Here is an 18,311-nt window from a genome sequence, read left to right on the forward strand (position 1 = left end):
CTGAAGACGAGCTGGAAGAGGACGGCTGCTGCAACTCGTGGACCTTGGTTTTCCCGGTGAAGCCCTGCTGCAGGTCCGAATTGCCAAAGCTCCATTCGACAGAGAACCTCCTTCAAGGATGGCTTCTTCCTTTGAGTTGGCAGGACCAATCAACTCGTAAGACACCTGGATACCATTCTCAAGGCTGGTTAGGATTAACCAGGGAGAGGGACACCAGCTTGTGTTCTTGAATCTACAGCTACTGGAAACTGAAGTGACTCCATCTTGTTTGCTTTCTTTGACGATCCCGTGCAGTGCAGGAGTCCCCCACACCCTCCCTCTTGTCCCCACGACTGAGGCTCAGGAACAGTGAGATCTGCAGGAACTGCCAGGAACCCATGACTTCAGCAGCATTTGTTTCTTCAAACTAAGGTACTGTGCCCATCCGATTGAGAAAACCTCTCTCTCGCTGTGAAAGTTCATGGAACTAGCCCAGCTTGCAGGCCTAATCAGCTTGCGACCCGGCATATGATTCTTTTTCGCCAAAACTACTTCTAAGATCTTTTGCAAAGACTTTACCGTTTGATACCAGAACTGCTCTTTCATATCCAGAACACTAGCCCATTGACTTTGGCCTGGCCTATTGACTTGAATTGAACTATTCTGGTGAACTGAAACTATTTTCACTGTCTACCAAGAATATGTAATCTATTCTGCTACCTTGTGCCTTTTTATTCCTTTTGAAAGTTACTGAAGTGCCATTTTGCTCCCACTTCAGGGGAGCCTAACTTGTTCAGAAACGTATTGGTTTAGTACTGAAGTATATCTGGGTATATTATTAAGTTGCCTAACACTAGTGAATGTTTCATAAATGATTGTGTAAATAAATTAATATGTTTTTACCAAGAAACCTTGAGTATAAGTGTCTACTTGAACCACTGTGATTGTAAGTCCTCTGTGTAATATCTTGTACTGCTCACATTCCCTCTTGAGATAAGTCTGACTGCTCAGCCCTCTACCACTAAACTGTGTAGTTTAGACTTATAGCAAAGGTTGGTTTTTGCTTACACCTGTAGCCCTAATTGTATGTGGTGGTCCCAGAGGGAACTGCATGCAATTCTGTCTAACACGGGTGGCAGCGGTGGGATAAAGTATGGTTGTTACATTGAGAGTGCTGCTCTTACTTTTATTCAAATAACCTTCACAAGTCCAAACACCACTAGATAAGCAATTGTTTTATAATGCCAGGTATGGGCCTATGGGCAAAAGAATTTAGTGTCTAACATTGTGCATAACTCATGCTTGTTTATTTGGTATGAGTCAAGCTATCTCGCCCAAACAGTAAATTGGTTACAGACAACTCGAACTTTGAGGTCTAATAACTCCAGTTTTGTGTCCGTTCCCAGGGCTAATCTTTCACTAGTTCAGAAATGCTGCTTTCCTCACACTGCTCCCAAACTATGGAATTCCATGCCTCTGAAGTTGAGGTCTTGCGCCTCCCTAGGGCCTTTGAAACGTCATCTGAAAACACTTCTGTTAGAATAATTCGATAGTGGTCCCTTTGTTCTGATCTTTTGAACGAGAGGTCCTGACTTTTTATGTTTCTCGTTGCATGTCCCATTTGCACTGCTATGCACATGGGCCCTGTTCACAGCGCGTTATAAATAAACAAATACAAATAAATAAATAAATAAATTCTAATTATATTGTATTGCTTTTTTTATACAGTGTCAGCTCACCACTATATTTGTCTCAAAGCGCATAAACCTTGTCCAAGTTAAGGGGCACTGAGTCCTGACCGCAGGACCTTCTTCTGTTTTGGATTACATCATCAGGAAATAGTGTGAGGGAAAAGAAGAACCTCATGTTTTAAGCCAAATATGGTTCGGAGCACGAGAAAGTGTTTACGTAGGAGATAAGAATAGTGCTTAAAATCCAATTTATTATATCAATTTCCCCAGAACTACAGAAAGACATTGAAAAGAAAAGAGTACATGCAAAGTGCTCCGATAATGGTGTCAGTATCAGAGTGACCGTGTCCTGGTCTTAATAAACCTCCAATTGCATGGGAAACAAGGCAAGCTGAGGTGAATGCCACTGCCTCAGGATTGATTGGTACAGAGCCAGATTTTTGAAGCCAATGGAAAAAGTGTGGTCCTCCTAATTTGTATACTCAGCGACATTAGAGGATGAAAAAAAAATAACTTTATTGAAGATTATGAAACATAATATGGTCCTCAGTAACACCACGTAAGTGATATTACAATAAGCGACATCTCTTAGTCCAGTTATGCATTACGGACCCCCTTCTCCATGATTAGTGAGTAGGATATGGCAACTAGTAAACAAGGCAGTATGATACCGACGAGGAAGCCAAGGTCACCATTGACGAAAGCGTTCCAAACAGATAGTAGGCCAGGGTGACCGGAGAACGAGACATGGTGAACATGAGTCAGGGTTTTGAGAGTCGTGCAACGTGACCAGTGAACAAGGCAGGCTGGGCAGCGTGCGAGGCAGGGTCACCAATGATCAGATCCAGGCTGCTAGTGAATAGAAGATGGATGACAAGTCAATGGGGCAGGGTGACTAGAATGTGGGGCGGTCATCACCAGACAATAGCGCAGGATGACCAGTGAGTGAGGCAGGGTGACTAGTGATGCAGGCACAGTAACCAATCAGAGAGGGAGTTAGTAATGAAGGGGGCCGGATGAGCTGTCATTGGGGCAGAGAGATCATTGGATGAGTAGGTTAGCAGTGAATAACAGCTTCAGGTTGCAATTAACTATGGGGCACGCCCTTGAAAGGGGTGGGGGTGAGATCAGTGAACTAGGCAACACACCGTGCATTTGGCCTGCTGCACAAGGACTGAGGCCACGCTGGGCAGAGGATGCGCCAGGCTGAGCAGCTAGTGGGGAGGAAGGACATCTAATGAGGCGTATTTAGCAGTAAATGAGGAAGGCATTGCAGTGAATGGGGCATGCTCAACAATAAATGAGGCCCGGTGACAAGGAGGAAAGCCGGATAACTACTGGGTGAGTTAGACTGGCCAGTGAAAGAGACATGATGACCACTAAATGAAGCATGAACAATCAGTGAGAGATGCAGAGAGCTATGACTAGGACAAACTGTGCAGCATGCGAGGAAGAGTGCCTAGTCAGTAAAGCAGAGGAGTCAATGAGCAGACCCTTGTAGGATAATTGGGGGCAGTGAAGTGCAGGGGTCCTTGTATAGATGGTTGTAAGGCGCTCATGTAGAAAATGCAACCATCATAAATGGCCAGCGCGTGCATCAGATTGAAATGCATATACTATCATTGCAGTGAGCACGTGTTAAAATTAGTTCATTTCAGAATAATATTCCATTTGACTGAATTTGCACCAAACTTGATAACTTATATACATTAGCATACTAACTTAACGAATCCCAATTAACTGAATTCCCTATCCTTAGCATGGAGTGCAATTGAGTTTACATGGAAATAAATGTTCTGAATCCAAATCTGAAATGCATGTGGTCCATTCAATGAGATTGTTAAACGGGCAGCACAGCAGTAGTTTGTGTGGCAGGCTGCGAAGGTGGGCGGTGCCCTGCTGAAAAACACTATTGTTAAGTCAGGAAGCAAAAGGAAGAGACATGTATCTTATTGCTGTCCAACAGTAATACCACGTGGGGTTCGGGGGTATGACCTAGTGACGGGAAGGATTTCTGTTGGCTGTCAGGATGATATTATACAAGACACTGTGAGTGGGTGTGAGTTGTTAGACCGGCAGGCTGACTAGCAAGGAGACGTGCAGAGATACTGTGCTGGGAACCAAGCTGCCGAGTGCTGGGCTGAGAGAGTGCTGGCGAGTTGCTGTGATCGTGACCTTGTCTTATCGGTGGCGAGCCCAGAAAGAGGGGTTTTCCAGAGCTAGCAGCGCAGGAACCTCGCCAACTTCTAATGTGAATATGGGTCATAAGTGAGGTTTGGATACATGGATGCATTTTTAGTAGCTAGTCAGGGTGAGCAGCTCGCTATCATCGCATAATGCTCATTAGTGTTTGAAACGAACATGGTCTTGAAAGCTCATAAAAGAAAAGGTCTGCTCTGCTGTTGTTGTCTTTTCTCTTTTTCTCTCTCAAGCTGCATCTGCTGCCAAGTTTTGCTTGTGCACAAGGACATTGGTAAGATAAGGCTGGGAAGCCTTTTGATTAATTCAAATTGTGTAATGTAACATTTAAGTTCATATTTTGCCCATTTGCATGCCCGGCTTGCACCACATGATGTATTTTATTTGAATAACTTCAATATCCTTGGCACATAAAAAAACAGAATTTGAAAACACCCTGATTTACTGAACGTTTTCCAATAGTGGTTTCTCATTGTAAGACACTTCTGTGAATTGTTGTGTCAGACTTCTTTGCATGAATGTGCACCGAGGTTCAAAATTCAATGGGACTAGTCCCATTTAGATGTTGGTGGTAATTCATTTTACCACAGGTGGTAAAATCTGAAGTGAACTTTTGGTTTTCATAGTAAGCAAGTTTAGAAGTGTGTGATGTATGGCCATCCAATGACTTGTGCATATTGTAAAATGTTTTGTGATTTGGCTGCTGGAGTATAGCTCAGCATCGTAGAGAAGTTGCTGAGAAAAGAAAAGTGACAGTGTCAAATATAAGTGTAATAAGTCCAGTGGCTATTATTGTGAAGAAGACCCGGGAAAAGGACAGGTGTTATGGTATATTATGAGGGGAGCGTTACGATCATAAATAAGGAAACCACCAATGCATTACCCCAATAAAATATACCACACTTTATCACAATAGCCAAATGTCATAAGATTAGGTGTATCCTATCTAGAGAATATACCCAACACCCTCCAAGATACTGCAGCATGAAATGGCAAATTTTGCCGCACAGACCTTTATTTATTGCTGCATTTTTACAGAATATTTTGTATTGACTAAAGAGTGAGTGTACGATTGGCACATTGCAGGAAAGAGGCAGTGTGCAAAACCACAAGAGAGCCAGGGTGTCATTATTTGTACTGTTTTGTAACAATTTAATAGGAAGAGTTCCTGATGTCTCTGGATTGGCAGAACAGCATTTGTTTTGGCTACGTTTTTGGTTTAATGTGCATGCCTATTAAATCAGGCCCTCCAGTTTAGAGCAATTTTGCAATTCTGCAAATTGCAGCGAAAACTGATTTTCTTTTTAGAAGAGCAAAAACAGCGGTTTTTGCAAAAACATCCACAAAAATGGCAGTTAAAAAAAAAAACAAAGGGCCTATTTCACCTCAAAAAATGTGACGCAAGAAATGAAATACACAAGCACATCTCATCACTTGCTCCAGCCTGTCTGGCCTTTGAGAGGCACCAGTCTGCTTGGACCTTGAAAGGGCAGGTGGCTTTCTCTCTTTTTGCACAGCTGGACCAGTGAGGCTGCAGGCTGGGTTTTGGGTTGTCTTGGCTGCTCCCAGATGCTCTGGTGGGATGGGAACTATGCAGAAGGGAGGCACAATGATATGCAGCTTTGCATCCTGGTCTCGGGCCACTTTTGCTAATAACACCTTCCTGCAAAAGGTATCACTGAAGATGGCAAATGTTAGGGTCCCAAGTAATGCTCAATGGGGGCATGCCCGCTGACTAGGTCCAGGTCTGCAAGTAGAGGGCAAATCCCACTTCTGCACAGTAAGTTTACACACACACACACACACACACACACACACAAATGCCGCAAGCAAAGTTGATGCAGATTTTTAGTGCTCCCCCAACTTAATAAACGGATGGTGGGCTAGGAGTGTTTCCAATGTGGAGATGGCCGTATGAAGTGGCACTGGCCGTGCATTTCTAGCACCAATCCTGAATGGTGGGACAGCCTGGACGTGGGTGGAGCCACCTCTTGGTGGGATTCTTTTTTCTTAACGTGCAATGCCGCTGCAATGCCCCTGCAGCAATGCCCTACTGTGAATAAGATCTCTTATTTGTAATCATTGATGGCCTGGGTAGGGTGGCTAACTGTCCCGTATTTTGCGGGATTGTCCCGTAATTGGGCACTCTGACCCGCAGTTTGCAGAGTGGCTGTGTGGGTCGCAGGGTGTCCGGGACAACCTGTGTCCAGCACAGCCACTCTGCAAACTGAAGTGGCTGTCTACACACCACGGCGCTGCCACCTGCTGCTTTCTTTCCCTGGGCGGCTCCGCGGCCCCGGCCCTTTTGAGCCTGCAGGTCGAGCTGCTGCTGCCGCTGCTGTTCCAGTCTTGCTGCTCACGCTCTGACACCTGTCTACATTTCAATGCTAAAGCTTTGTTCCTGGGGCCGTGATGGTCGTGTTTGCAGTTAAAAAAACGTGAGCCTCACCTCCCAAGGACAAACCATTTGCATTGCAATTAAGCCAGGTGTTTAGAGTTAACAAATTTATGTTACAAATGGGGCGGGCCAAATGTGAATGACGCTGTGATGGCATCACCGCCGTGCAGGCAAGTGTCCCGCAAAAGGATATCAAAAGGATATCAAAAAGTTGGCCACCCTACCTGCAGGCAGCTCGGGAGAGTTCCTGGTGTGCCTCTGCAGCAGGCGCCTCTTCTGAGAGGGCACCCTGGTTTTCTGCTCCTCCGCCTCTTGTTTCCATGTCGCTTCAACTCCCACCCTTCCTTTGAATTAAGGGTTTTGTTCTAAAGCCTTCCATCTGTTATTCCTCATTCTTAACACATGTTAGATATCATTTTCTTGTTATGATTAACTAGTGTTTAATCACCATTCGGGAGTTGGGCTTCCTTACATGCTGCAATATCAGGAGGATAGCTCAGGGACAACGTGCTCGCCTTGGAAGCAAAACGACATGGAGCACCACAGGTTCCATCCGTGGGTCTTTGCTTAGCAACCTCTGGGTATTAAGTGTTATAAATAACCAATCATTTCAATATGGGGCAACTTTAAAAAAACATTTCCAGGGCTAGTCCAGCGTGCGGCGCTAACATTCAGCGTTTTGGTATGAAGCACTGTATACAGGCAAAATAATGAAGAAGTCATGCCACATTCTGGCCTCCATTCTGCGCGCAGGCAACAGCAGATGTACAACGGAAGGCCACCAGCCCACCTTTCGCGCATGCGCCATTAGCGTCCACTTACTTGTTGTTGCGTCGGTTAAGGTTGCCGCGGTGCTTTCAGTTTTATTGGGCGTGACGCTGTACACTGAGATGTTGTAGGGGGTCCCTGGATCCAGGCTGGTTATCACTGCTGTCTGGCGGCTTCCCACAGGAGCAGCCGGTGGGAAGGTCTGGTTCCGCACAGAGCCGCTTTGGCTCCAGCTCACCACATAAGCGTAGTTGGCAGCGTTCGTGTCACTGGGCGGCGTCCATTGTAGGGTCAGTGAGGTTTCGTTTTTGCCGGTCACATTTAAGTTAGAGACCGGTGAGGGCACTGCAGGGAAACATAGAAAAGCAGACATAAACGAACATTTCAGTGCCTATGGAGTTGTTATGACACTGTCACAAAATACAAAATCTGCGTTACAAAATTGACTTTAATTCCTGAAAATTGTTTAGTCTTTTTATAAATGATTAGAAAGTTCTTACGGCTGTATTTGTGCTAGCATGAGAATTCTGAAAGAAGTCCAATCAAAGTATCCCTTTTCGTACATGCTTATTGTTATTCTCTAATATGTGCAGGTGCGTGTGGGCCTGCACGTGCTTTGCAGCCTTGGCGCTTTGTCAAGGCGTTGCCAGTGAAGCTAACAGTAGCTTGTTCTCAATAGCTGAGCATGAGTGCTTGCTGGAGCTGCGTGCTGACAGCGGTGATTGCATCCAGGGAAGAAGGAACACGCAAACACAGGAGATAGTTAGCTAAGACATATGCGGACCGGTCTGGCAGTCCAGATGGGCATCAGAGGACATAATGAAGAGGGGAGCGAGAGAGAAGCAGACTGATGGCAATACCCAAGAGAGGAAGACACAGGGCCTCATCAGGAGTCTGGCGGAATCTCAACTCTAATACCGCCGGCATCCCGCCAGCACAAATAGCGTTACCGCTACTCGGTCTGGCGCTATTAGTGCCGGATCGCGAGTAGCGGTTGGGCGGTTATTGCCCATTCCCCATTGGGTCCACCCAATGGGCTTGGGGGGCACTATTGCCACCGGCTGTAATTGCGCTGGCGGTAATAGCATCAAAAAAGGGTGGTAAGTGGACTTTTTTACCTCCAGAGGTAAAACTCCAATTAACCGCCCAACCTATAATAGGGCCAGCCCTTAAATGCAGCGGCAATAGCGTTACCACCGTATGTAAGGGCTACCGCCCAACTCGTGATGAGGCCCAGAAACAGCAGGAGTGTAAGCGCAAGCTCCACAGAGAGAGCCAAGACAAGCATGAAAGAGACAGAGCCAAACACCCAGACAGAGAGGCAGACAGCAAGAGACCACCTTGGGCGCTCATTAGCAGTTTAGTGGTTTCTGGGTGGTATATACACCCAGATACAAGTAAACTGTATTACCATTACCCAGGGTTGGACTGCCCCACCGGGACATCCCCCGGTCGGCCTCTGGCCGTAGGCTCTCTTTGGCGCGGAGGGATACACATGCAGCCACATGCAGCACACTGCATGATTCCGCCTCTTCCTGGGTGCTTTGCCTTGAATTGGCTGCAGAGGCAGGCGCTGTGCATTTTCTTTTTCTTCACAGCAGGGGTGGGCCCGCGCCTGCGCATGAAGGCCTACTGGGCTGGGGACCGGAACCGCACGTGCCCTGCACAGTGCACAGTTGCACAGTTTGCTAGCGAGGTCAGCAGGGCAGGATGCAGTGTGAGGGCTTCGGCTGGCAGTGGCAACTTTGATCATGTCGACTAAGGTAAGCTGAACAACGATATCACTATATCGTAAGAAGGAACATTTGCTATGGCAATGAATGAGTTCCTTCTGACGGCGCCCTTCTAGTGTCTCCCTGCTTCACCTGCACATATTAAGGAAGGAATATTGAAATGCAAAATTAGGAAATAAGACATGTAGACAGACACCTCTTTCGTAAAATGATGTACCTGCAGGGTGACCTGCTTTTATTTCTTTAAATGCGCTTTACGGTTTATACAGAAGTCGCAATTTGCCTACATCGGCACAGGCCAGGGTGCATGTGGCCTTGAACTGGAACGCCCCCTTCTCACAGATTGCTCTTGGTTTTCTTTCCTACGTGGGTTATTTTGACTCTACAGTGAACTCGTTAGCTGTTTATGCACCTCTGTAGACTTGCTTCTTTCGATAGTTCCTCTAAAAAAGGTTGTCACCTTCTCGCACTGAGCACCGCCATTTACCCAGAGATTCCATTCTGCAATTGACATGTTTGGGTCGGTGTGGTGTTCCACAGGCGAAACAGCCCCGATAAGTGGGAGGAGCGAGGCCCAGTGAGAAGGGCTCCCTGTGTGTTGTGGAAAGAATGGAAGCCATCTTGGTGCTACGTGGCGTTTTAAAACCTTCATATCAAAACAGAGCCCTGCATACTATACCATAAAATACGCTGCCACATGTCTACCATGACACGACACACCACACACAAACCTTCCAAGGCTGCACCACTCTACTTAAACCACGTCATACACCTTACCCCATCAAACCAAACATTACCACACTACCCAATAAGATACCATACATAACACAACTTCACTTAGCCACCTCATGTGGCAGAAAGTGCATGGTCTAATAGAAATATTGGTAGAAAAAAACTAAAAAACTCACTAAACAAACCCCTTTTGGGTATTAAAAGTCACCCGTTCCTATGTTCTCGTTTACCCTCAGAAGTGTGTTTCTTATGATGAAGCATATTGGCTCAGGCCTATTCTGGGTCTCTAGCAGTTTTCCCTAAACACATGGATGCCAACTTGTGTTTCCCTTTCCACAACAAAATAGACGCCCCTCAACAATGATAGTGAAAAGCCACATTGCCGCGCTTTCGTAATTTGTAGGGCTTGTTGGATATTTCTCTAATTACAGTGGAGTCTGCTTAGTGGAGTCATAATTTCCAGTAAGGAGGGAAAATCCCCAACGCGCTGCCACGTGTGCGAAGAATATGCCAGACCGTGATCTTTTCTGTGCTTCTCCTGGTTTGAACAATACTAACCCAGACTGACCCAAAAGACTGGATCCCCTTTTTGTTTACAGTTCCTTGTTGTGGGCTTCTAGGGTTTGAGCGCATGCTCGGCACATAGTTTGGCGGCTTAGGTGGCATGGGGTCATACGCCTTGCAAGTGGGCAGACCTGGGAGGGGGGATCTGCGCCAGTTGGAAACTCCAGATGAAAGGAGAAAAATCGTTTCTACTGGATCCAGTTGTTGCTAGGAGTGTTGAATTTCTATTAGGAAAGCTCTGATTGATGTCAGTTGTACCTTGGAAAATTCCAATGGGTGTTTAATTGAGCTTTTGGTATTTATTTGGTATTTTTTATTTAACTAGTAGAATTGTCCTTGCTTTCGCTTTTGGGCAATCATAGCCAAGTGTCCAAAAATAAATACGCCGAAGTGGATTCAGAAAAAAAAAAACATTTATAATTGGAATTTACACCGAAGAAAATGCCCCGCCCCCCCTACCCCCCCCCGCCCCAAGGCCTTGATGTGGATGCGGAAAATGCAGATTTCGGGGAAGTGCTACTTTCCCCGTTGCAAAGGCCTGGGGACTCGTGTGCAGCGATGGGCCCCCTAAAATAGACAGCAGCTGCACTGCATCACTTTGGTGCCACCCCCATTCTAGTAAGCTTACTCCATCACCCTCTAACGTGGCACACATTTATCGAATGCTTGTCAATGTGCGTTCCACTTTCTACAGATTCGTTTAGGAAGAAGCCCCGCCCCCTTTCACAACCAGTTGTTACCCTCATGCAGTACAGGAGCCAGAAGGTTTTGTTTGGAGGTCAGGAGCGGAGTTGTTGCCCGTGCATAGATGGTACATACACTAAGGGCCCGGTTCATGGAAATGTTTGCACGGTTCAAAGTAACTGTGCACTGCTGAAAAGTGACTTTGCACTACCGACACAAAGTCAGTGCAAAGTTCCTTTGGTACTGCAAACATGACTTTGCACTGACTTTGCACTACAAAAATACACTTTGCACAGTTCCATGAATCAGTGTTTGTGTCGGCAGTGCAAATCACCTTGAACCGTGCAAAAAATTCCATGAATCGGGCCCATAATGTTCATCCACTCAATTCCATATATAGTTAGGGTCTCCCCACTCTCTCCTACCTGCCTTGGAAGATGGCGAACAGGGCACTGTACATAGTGTATGAAGTGCATGGGGGCCAATATGGCATTTTATGTGGCTTCCCAATGACCGAAGCAGTTTATGCATACTTTTTTATTTTTCTCTATAAATGTCAACACAGACCCGTTAAGGTACACCCTAGCGCATTATATGGTTCCCCAAATATAGAGCGGGTCAGTCGCAAGCGTGGAACCCAGTGGTCGAAGTGTACCAAAAAAAGATTAGTGGAACGATGTTCCTCTGCCCGCCCCCTTGTATGCCCTGCCCCTTTTTCTTGTCCTCGGCCTCCTGTGCACACGAATAACGGCTTGCCATCCGCCCGTGTGCCTCTCAGTGTACTGCTATCCCCGCGCCAGACTCATTTCTCTATCTGTCTACGGCTCTATCGCTCTCCGTCCATCCTGAGGTGCCCACCCCCTTCTTTAGCTCGAGCCAACCCACCCATAAATCTGCCCATCCCTTCACATCTTCCTCCTTCCCGCCATTCATCCATCCATCCATCCATCCATCCATCCATCCATCCATCCATCCATCCATCCATCCATCCATCCATCCATCCATCCATCCATCCATCCATCCATCCATCCATCCATCCATCCATCCATCCATCCATCCATCCATCCATCCATCCATCCATCCATCCATCTCTCCGTGCATGCATCCATCCAAGTCCATCCACCCCCTTCCATCTCTTACTCCATCCATTCCTCCTAGGGGTGCAACTGGGCTAAAATGTTGGGGTTGGGGCGGGCTGACCCTTCAAATGCTGTAAGAGGGGATAACTTCAGAGATTGACAGGGAGGGGCACACTTACCTTTGTGGGGGCATCTAACTTCTTTACACATTCTAATGAGACTATTCTGGCAAAGCTTCAATGTTTCTATCATTCAACTCTCTCCAGGTCTGAAAGCACCCATTTAAGAACAGCTGCGAGAATGAGCTGTCTGCTGCCCCCCCCCCACCCCACGCTTCTAATCACTCCCAGAACATGCAAGTACTAACACCCGTCACAATTTCAATTGCCTATAGGAATGCAGGTGCTAACAATGAAATGCTTTACATTGGTAATTACTGGGCCTTTGTTAACCCTTTACTGTCTGTGTCTGTTCCTGTACTGCCACAGCTCTGTAGATCGGCCAAGTCTAGCCAACATAACCCAAAACCTCGGGGGTGGGGAGGAGCTGAAGACCAATCTACCCAATGGTCATTGGGCTGCTGATTCCACCGTCCCTCCTCACATCCATCGATTGCTCCTCCATCCACTCACACCTCCCGCCATCCATTCCACCACCAATCCTCGGCTGGCGTGGCCAGTAAGGCTTGATGCCGGAAGGCATTTCAGCCTTGTCACGGCCACCCCAGCCATAGTGCCAGAAGCCTCGCCAGCGTTCCAGCATGCCTGGTAAGTACATGGTGGGGGGGCTGTATGTTTTTGTGTGTGTGTGTCTGTCTCGGGTCCGTCCTGAATGTATTTTTTTTTTGTTGTATGTATGTTGAGATGCAGAGGTGGGGGGGTGTGTCGGGTGTGTATGGGTGTTTGTATTTGTATGTCTGCAGTGTATGTTGAGATGCAGGGGTGGGGGGTGTGTCGGGTCTGCTTGAATGTGTTTGTGTGCAAGTGTGTTGAGATGAGGAGGGGGGTTGTGTGTCGGGTCTGCCTGAATGTGTTTGTTTGCAAGTGCAGTGTGTGTTGAGATGCGGAGGGTGTGTCGGGTCTGCCTGAATGTGTTTGTGTGCAAGTGCAGTGTGTGTTGAGATGCAGAGGGGGGTGGGGTGTGTCGGGTCTGCCTGAATGTGTTTGTGTGCACGTGCAGTGTGTGTTGAGATGCGGAGGGGGGGGAGTGTGTCGGGTCTGCCTGAATGTGTTTGTGTGCAAATTCAGTGTATGTTGAGATGCAGAGGGTGGGTGTGTCGGGTCTGCCTGAATGTGTTTGTGTGCAAGTGCAGTGTGTGTTGAGATGCGGAGGCGGGTGAGTGTCGGGTCTGCCTGAATGTGTTTGTGTGCAGGTTCAGTGTATGTTGAGATGCGGGGGTGGGGTGTGTGTCGGGTCTGCCTGAATGTGTTTGTGTGCAAGTTCAGTGTATGTTGAGATGCGGGGTGGGGTGTGTATCGGGTCTGCCTGAATGTGTTTGTGCGCAAGTGCAGCGTGTGTTGAGATGCGGAGGGGTGTGTGTGTCGGGTCTGCCTGAATGTGTTTGTGTGCAAGTTCAGTGTATGTTGAGATGCGGAGGGGGGGTGTGTGTCGGGTCTGCCTAAATGGGTTTGTGTGCAAGTGCAGTGTGTGTTGAGATGCGGCGGGGTGTGTGTGTCGGGTCTGCCTGAATGTGTTTGTGTGCAAATGCAGTGTATGTTGAGATGCTGGGGGGGAGGAGGGTGTCGGTCTGCCTGAATGTTTGTTGTTGTGTGAAAGTGCATGTTGAGATGCGGGTGTGGGGTGTGTGTCGGGTCTGCCTGAATGTTTGTTTTTGTGTTCAAGTTCAGTGTATGTTGCGATGCAGGGGTGGGGTGTGTGTCGGGTCTGGCTGAATGTGTTTGTGTGCAAGTGCAGTGTATGTTGAGATGCTGGGGGGGTGGTGAGGTCGGGTCTGCCTGAAGGTTTGTTGTTGTTGTGTGCACGCTCAGTATATGTTGAGTTGGGGGCTGAGGGGTTCAGGTCTGTATGGATGCATGGTGTATGCTTGTGAGTTTGTATGGTGAGTTGGGGTGGGGGATTTGGGTCTGTATGGGTGCATGGTGTATGCTTGTGAGTTTGTGTGCTGAGTTGGGGGTGGGGGTTCGGGTCTGTATAGGTGCATGGTGTATACTTATTAGTTTGTATGCAGGGGTGGGGGTTTGGGTCTGTATGAGTATGTATGCATGGTGCATGCTTGGTGGCATGGGGCATAGTGTTTGGTTGGGGCGTGGGGGCCATGGGGCATAGTGTTTGGTTGAGGGGTGGGTGTCTTGGGACATAGTGTTTGCTTGAGGGGTGGGTGTCTTGGGGCATAGTGTTTGCATGAGGGGTGGTTGTCTTGGGGCATAGTGTTTGCATGAGGGGTGGGTGTCATGGGGCATAGTGTTTGCATGAGGGGTGGGTGTCAGGGGGCATAGTGTTTGGTTAAGAGGTGGGAGCCATGGGGCATAGTGTTTGCTTGAGGGGTGAGGGCTATAGGGCATAGTGTTTTCCATGTGTTTAATAAGAAATTGGGGGTTGAAAAAGCCTCCTGCCACGCCACGCCCCACCGCGCCTACCGCCCCACCCACATTTACTTTTCGGCCCGCTATAGCCATCATGTAAGGTACTTTCGGCCCTCTGTCAAAATCAGTTGTACACCCCTGGCCTAAAGGGATCTCTAGATTTCCCAGTAGACCTCTGCACCCTGGGCCTCTTTTGTATGGTATTTTCAAATGTTCACATAGGAAAAGGGTTGGGTTTTCTGAAAATGTGTAATATGGGGCCACTCTGAAAATTATTTCCAGGGCCTCTTTTTGCTCCCAGTCCACCCCTGCCATTATTGCCACTGGGTCTGGCAGTATTACCGCTGGATTACAAGTGGATGTGGCACAGTAAATCCCAATTTCTTTGTATACTGTAATACCGCTGCATTTAACCCGCACCGCCCGACTTGTAATGAGACACATATGGAGATAGAGGGATGGATAGAGAGAGAAAGAGGGAGAGAGAGGCAAGGCAGACAGAGACAGGTGGACGTTGCCGCGAAAGAAAGGGCAGATGCACTTCCACTCTATGGACAGGGATCTCACACAAAGCCATTCTTTAGTGAGCATACGCGGAATAAAGTGCCCCTTCTCGTACATCGTAACGATACTGCAGCTCGCAGAGAGGAGTTCTGTGACCAAATAGGGGAACAAGGATGAAGGCTGAGTTCCTTTATAAGGGCAAAGAACTCCAGGGTGACCACTTACTCAAAATCTCCTACAAAACTTCATCTAACAGCGCCTTGATGCCTCTGGGCTGGCAGTGCGCTATTCAAATACAAATAAATAAATGAATACATTTAACGTACAGTAATGGGTATTGTATCCCTTATTTTACATGGCCATCCTCTGTCATACCTTTTAATACCTCACCTCTTGCTTACAGAAATGCAAGATCTCCCATTTGCTGATCCGTATAATCAATATAGAATCTGTTTGGATCTAAAACAGCTAACATGCAGCTTCTAATGTGTTGTGGAACATTAATTTCAGTGGGTAAATAAAATGCATCGAAAAACACTTTAATTTGCTGCTGTAAAATAAGTAGCAGGCAGTTTCTTTATCACATGGCATGAACTGCAGCATTGCACAAAAGAACCATTCCACCAAAAACTGTTCTTTGTTAATTAATGGTTGTAATGTGTCACAGAAAACTATTTTGCAAGCAAGGAATTTGGAAAGCCTGCCATGGCCTTAAACAAGTGCAGCAGAGACAACTGGAATTCTGCGCTGCGCTGCTCAATCTGCAGGCACTGTGACGTCCTAACCGAGCAGCTATGATGGCATTTTCTTATTACGGTTGTTATCCAGTAGTCCTATTGTAGTAGCTGTGATGTCACAACCAACCACCAGTAATGCGAACATTACTTCCAGGCTTTTATGCAGATATTGCAAGCTGCCATGCATTACATATGTGTATACAGTTTAGAGCCAGAGAGATGTGTTTATTTTTAACATCAGTGCATTCCATTGACAAGATATCAATTACTGCTCTTTGTATTTACACTGAATTCACTCTATGATGATGTAATTTTTTTTTTTTTTTTTTTTATTACTTGTATATAATCAGAACTAGATTTTTACAAGAACTCAGATGAAGAAGCAACTTCCACCCATAGAGGTATGCTATCTCAAGTAATAGTGGGCAAAGTCATTTTTTGGAATGCTAGATTCAGCAATTTAGCTGATGCCGTATGCCATCTTGTCTTGTCCCCGGTTATCAAGCGATTCCACCAGATACTTTCATTACTTGCAAACGAGTTAGCGGTCAGGGTACTGAAAAAGATGATGATGTAATATTTGCAAAGGACATTCATGGGCATTATATTTGTTGACCTGGTGTGATTATACGATGTGCGCAATGTTGTTTTAAAAACCCGTACATAAACGGGAGGAGAAAATTAAGAGTTGCTTCACGTAGGATTTTCCCATTTATTTATTTATTTGAATTTATAAAGCGCACAGGCGGCCTGGGGCATCATGGCGCTGTTACAGTAGAACTTACTTAGTTACAGTGGTTAGGGAGACATGACATACAATAGGGACATTAGGTACAGGGAAACAGAAGAAGATACAGTGCATATAGTTATAATGACAATTACCAGCTATGCCTCTTCAGGCCTAAACAGGTTCCAAGGTTACAGGGGAACCAGCTGATCTTTGAAAAACACTTTTGTAAATTAGTCCCAATCCATGGGCAAGCTTGCATCAGAGGCATACCTGTAAATATTTTCCTCTGTGTAAGTAATCCAGTCCCTAAAAGCATCAAGATGGAAAAAGATTTCCAAGGCATAATAATGGCTGTCCATGATTTGCATGTGTCAGTAATGTCATATACTTTACATCAAAAGTGGCCAATGCCCGGAGGTTTTTTCAAAGCTAGGGCTCCGATATCAACTGGGAATATTTGCCTGTGTTTTTTTAGAGGGCAGTGCAGAGAGAAGGCAAGTTTCCCACAGTGCATTTATGATCTTTCTTCTGAGTTTTATGATATGATATGGCATTTGTAACGCGCCTATACACAAGTGTTTAAAGACACGACAAGGCAAGGGAGGGGGAACAGAGGGAAGACAGACAATGATCCTACTAGGCCAGGTGTCATTCAGATCGTGCAAGTGCAGGGGAAAGAGGAAAGTGCAGGGGGAAGGGAGAGGGAACAGTGCAGTACATGGGATAATAGAATAAATAGCAATAGTAAAGTACGGTCAGCAGGTGGCAAGTGCAATGGTAAAGGTAAGTGCAGGCATAAGGTGTCAAGTGCTGGTGGTGGGACTGTAGGGATACAGAAAACAGTCCTCAAATGCGGGAGTTGCCAGGAGGGCAGTGCAGGTGTGTGACTGGCAGAGGAGGGGACCTGGACCCGAGATCAGAGGGTGGCCAGGTAAACCAGTACAGTTTCAGTATCAGCCAGGAAATCAGCTGGGGAGAGGAGGTGAAAAAGCAGAAGCAAAGAGAAAGGTTTTGAGGTGCTTCCTGAACCAGAGATGGTTCTCCTCACGTTTCAGGTGGGCAGGGAGGCTGTTTCAAATGGAGGCCCCAGCCGAAGAGAGAGATCTACCACCATCTCGTTGCTTGGAGAAGCAACTGACTCTGAGGGAGTTGGAGGCAGATGAGCGAAGAGCTCGAGAAGGAAGATATTTAGGAAGAGAGAGTTGAAGGTATTGAGGCCCCAGGCCCCAGAAGGCCTTGTGGACAATGCAGAGGATTTTGAATTTGATCCTCGCAGCCACTGGGAGCCAGTGCAGAGATTTCAGTCCTGGAGAGATACGATCCCTGGGCTTGAGGCCAAGGACAAGTCTTGCAGTCCTGTTCTGGATCAGTTGCAGAGGGCGGAGAGTAGAAGCAGGAAGATTTAGAAAGAGGCTGTTGCAGTAGTCCAGCCTAGAGAGAACCAGAGCTCTGGAGACAGTGAGCTTCTGGGGGAAGGAGAGGAAAGGAAGAATACCTCTGGGGAGGTGCAGCTGGTAGTGTGACTTCTTAGAGACATTGGAGATGTAAGGAGAGTGTGGAGTCGAAGATTACCCCAAGGTTTTTTGGCTCACAGGTGGGAGCAGGGAGAGGGCCAAACGAGGCCGGCTAGAGAGTGACAGGAAAGGAGGGTGTGGGTGTGCTGATGAGGAGAATCTCGGGGTTACTGGCATTAAGGCAGAGATCATTGGCGGCACACCATTCCTGGATGGTGGATAGACAGAGAGGAGAGAGAGGGAGAAGAGGTGGCTGAGGGTAGCCTGAAAATGAGTTGAGTGTCATCCGCATAGCACTGGAAGTTGGGGCAGAGTGCGGCAATGCGGTGGGCAAGAAGTGCCAGGTATTGGTTGAACAGCCAGGGAGAGAGGTTAGACCCCTGGGGAATACCACAGGTAGAGATAGAGATGGAGGAGTGGAAGGACCTGAGTTGAACCTGTGGGGGTCGATCTGAG

The 18,311-nt window shown here is 47.0% G+C and overlaps 1 protein-coding gene across 6 annotated transcripts in view; it reads right to left on the bottom strand.

Annotated features, from left to right (window-relative positions):
- PTPRH (protein tyrosine phosphatase receptor type H) overlaps window positions 1–18,311 on the bottom strand; it is a 687,535-nt gene that overhangs the window by 290,748 nt on the left and 378,476 nt on the right. For all 6 annotated transcript variants that reach the window (XM_069638112.1, XM_069638104.1, XM_069638130.1 and 3 more), the window contains one exon: window positions 7,090–7,380. In XM_069638112.1, the coding sequence (XP_069494213.1) occupies window positions 7,090–7,380 (291 nt within the window). The remainder of the gene's footprint in view (window positions 1–7,089; window positions 7,381–18,311) is intronic.

Source organism: Ambystoma mexicanum, chromosome 1q, assembly GCF_040938575.1.
Source record: "Ambystoma mexicanum isolate Mex_15411 chromosome 1q, UKY_AmexF1_1, whole genome shotgun sequence".
In the NCBI taxonomy this organism is placed as follows: domain Eukaryota; kingdom Metazoa; phylum Chordata; class Amphibia; order Caudata; family Ambystomatidae; genus Ambystoma; species Ambystoma mexicanum.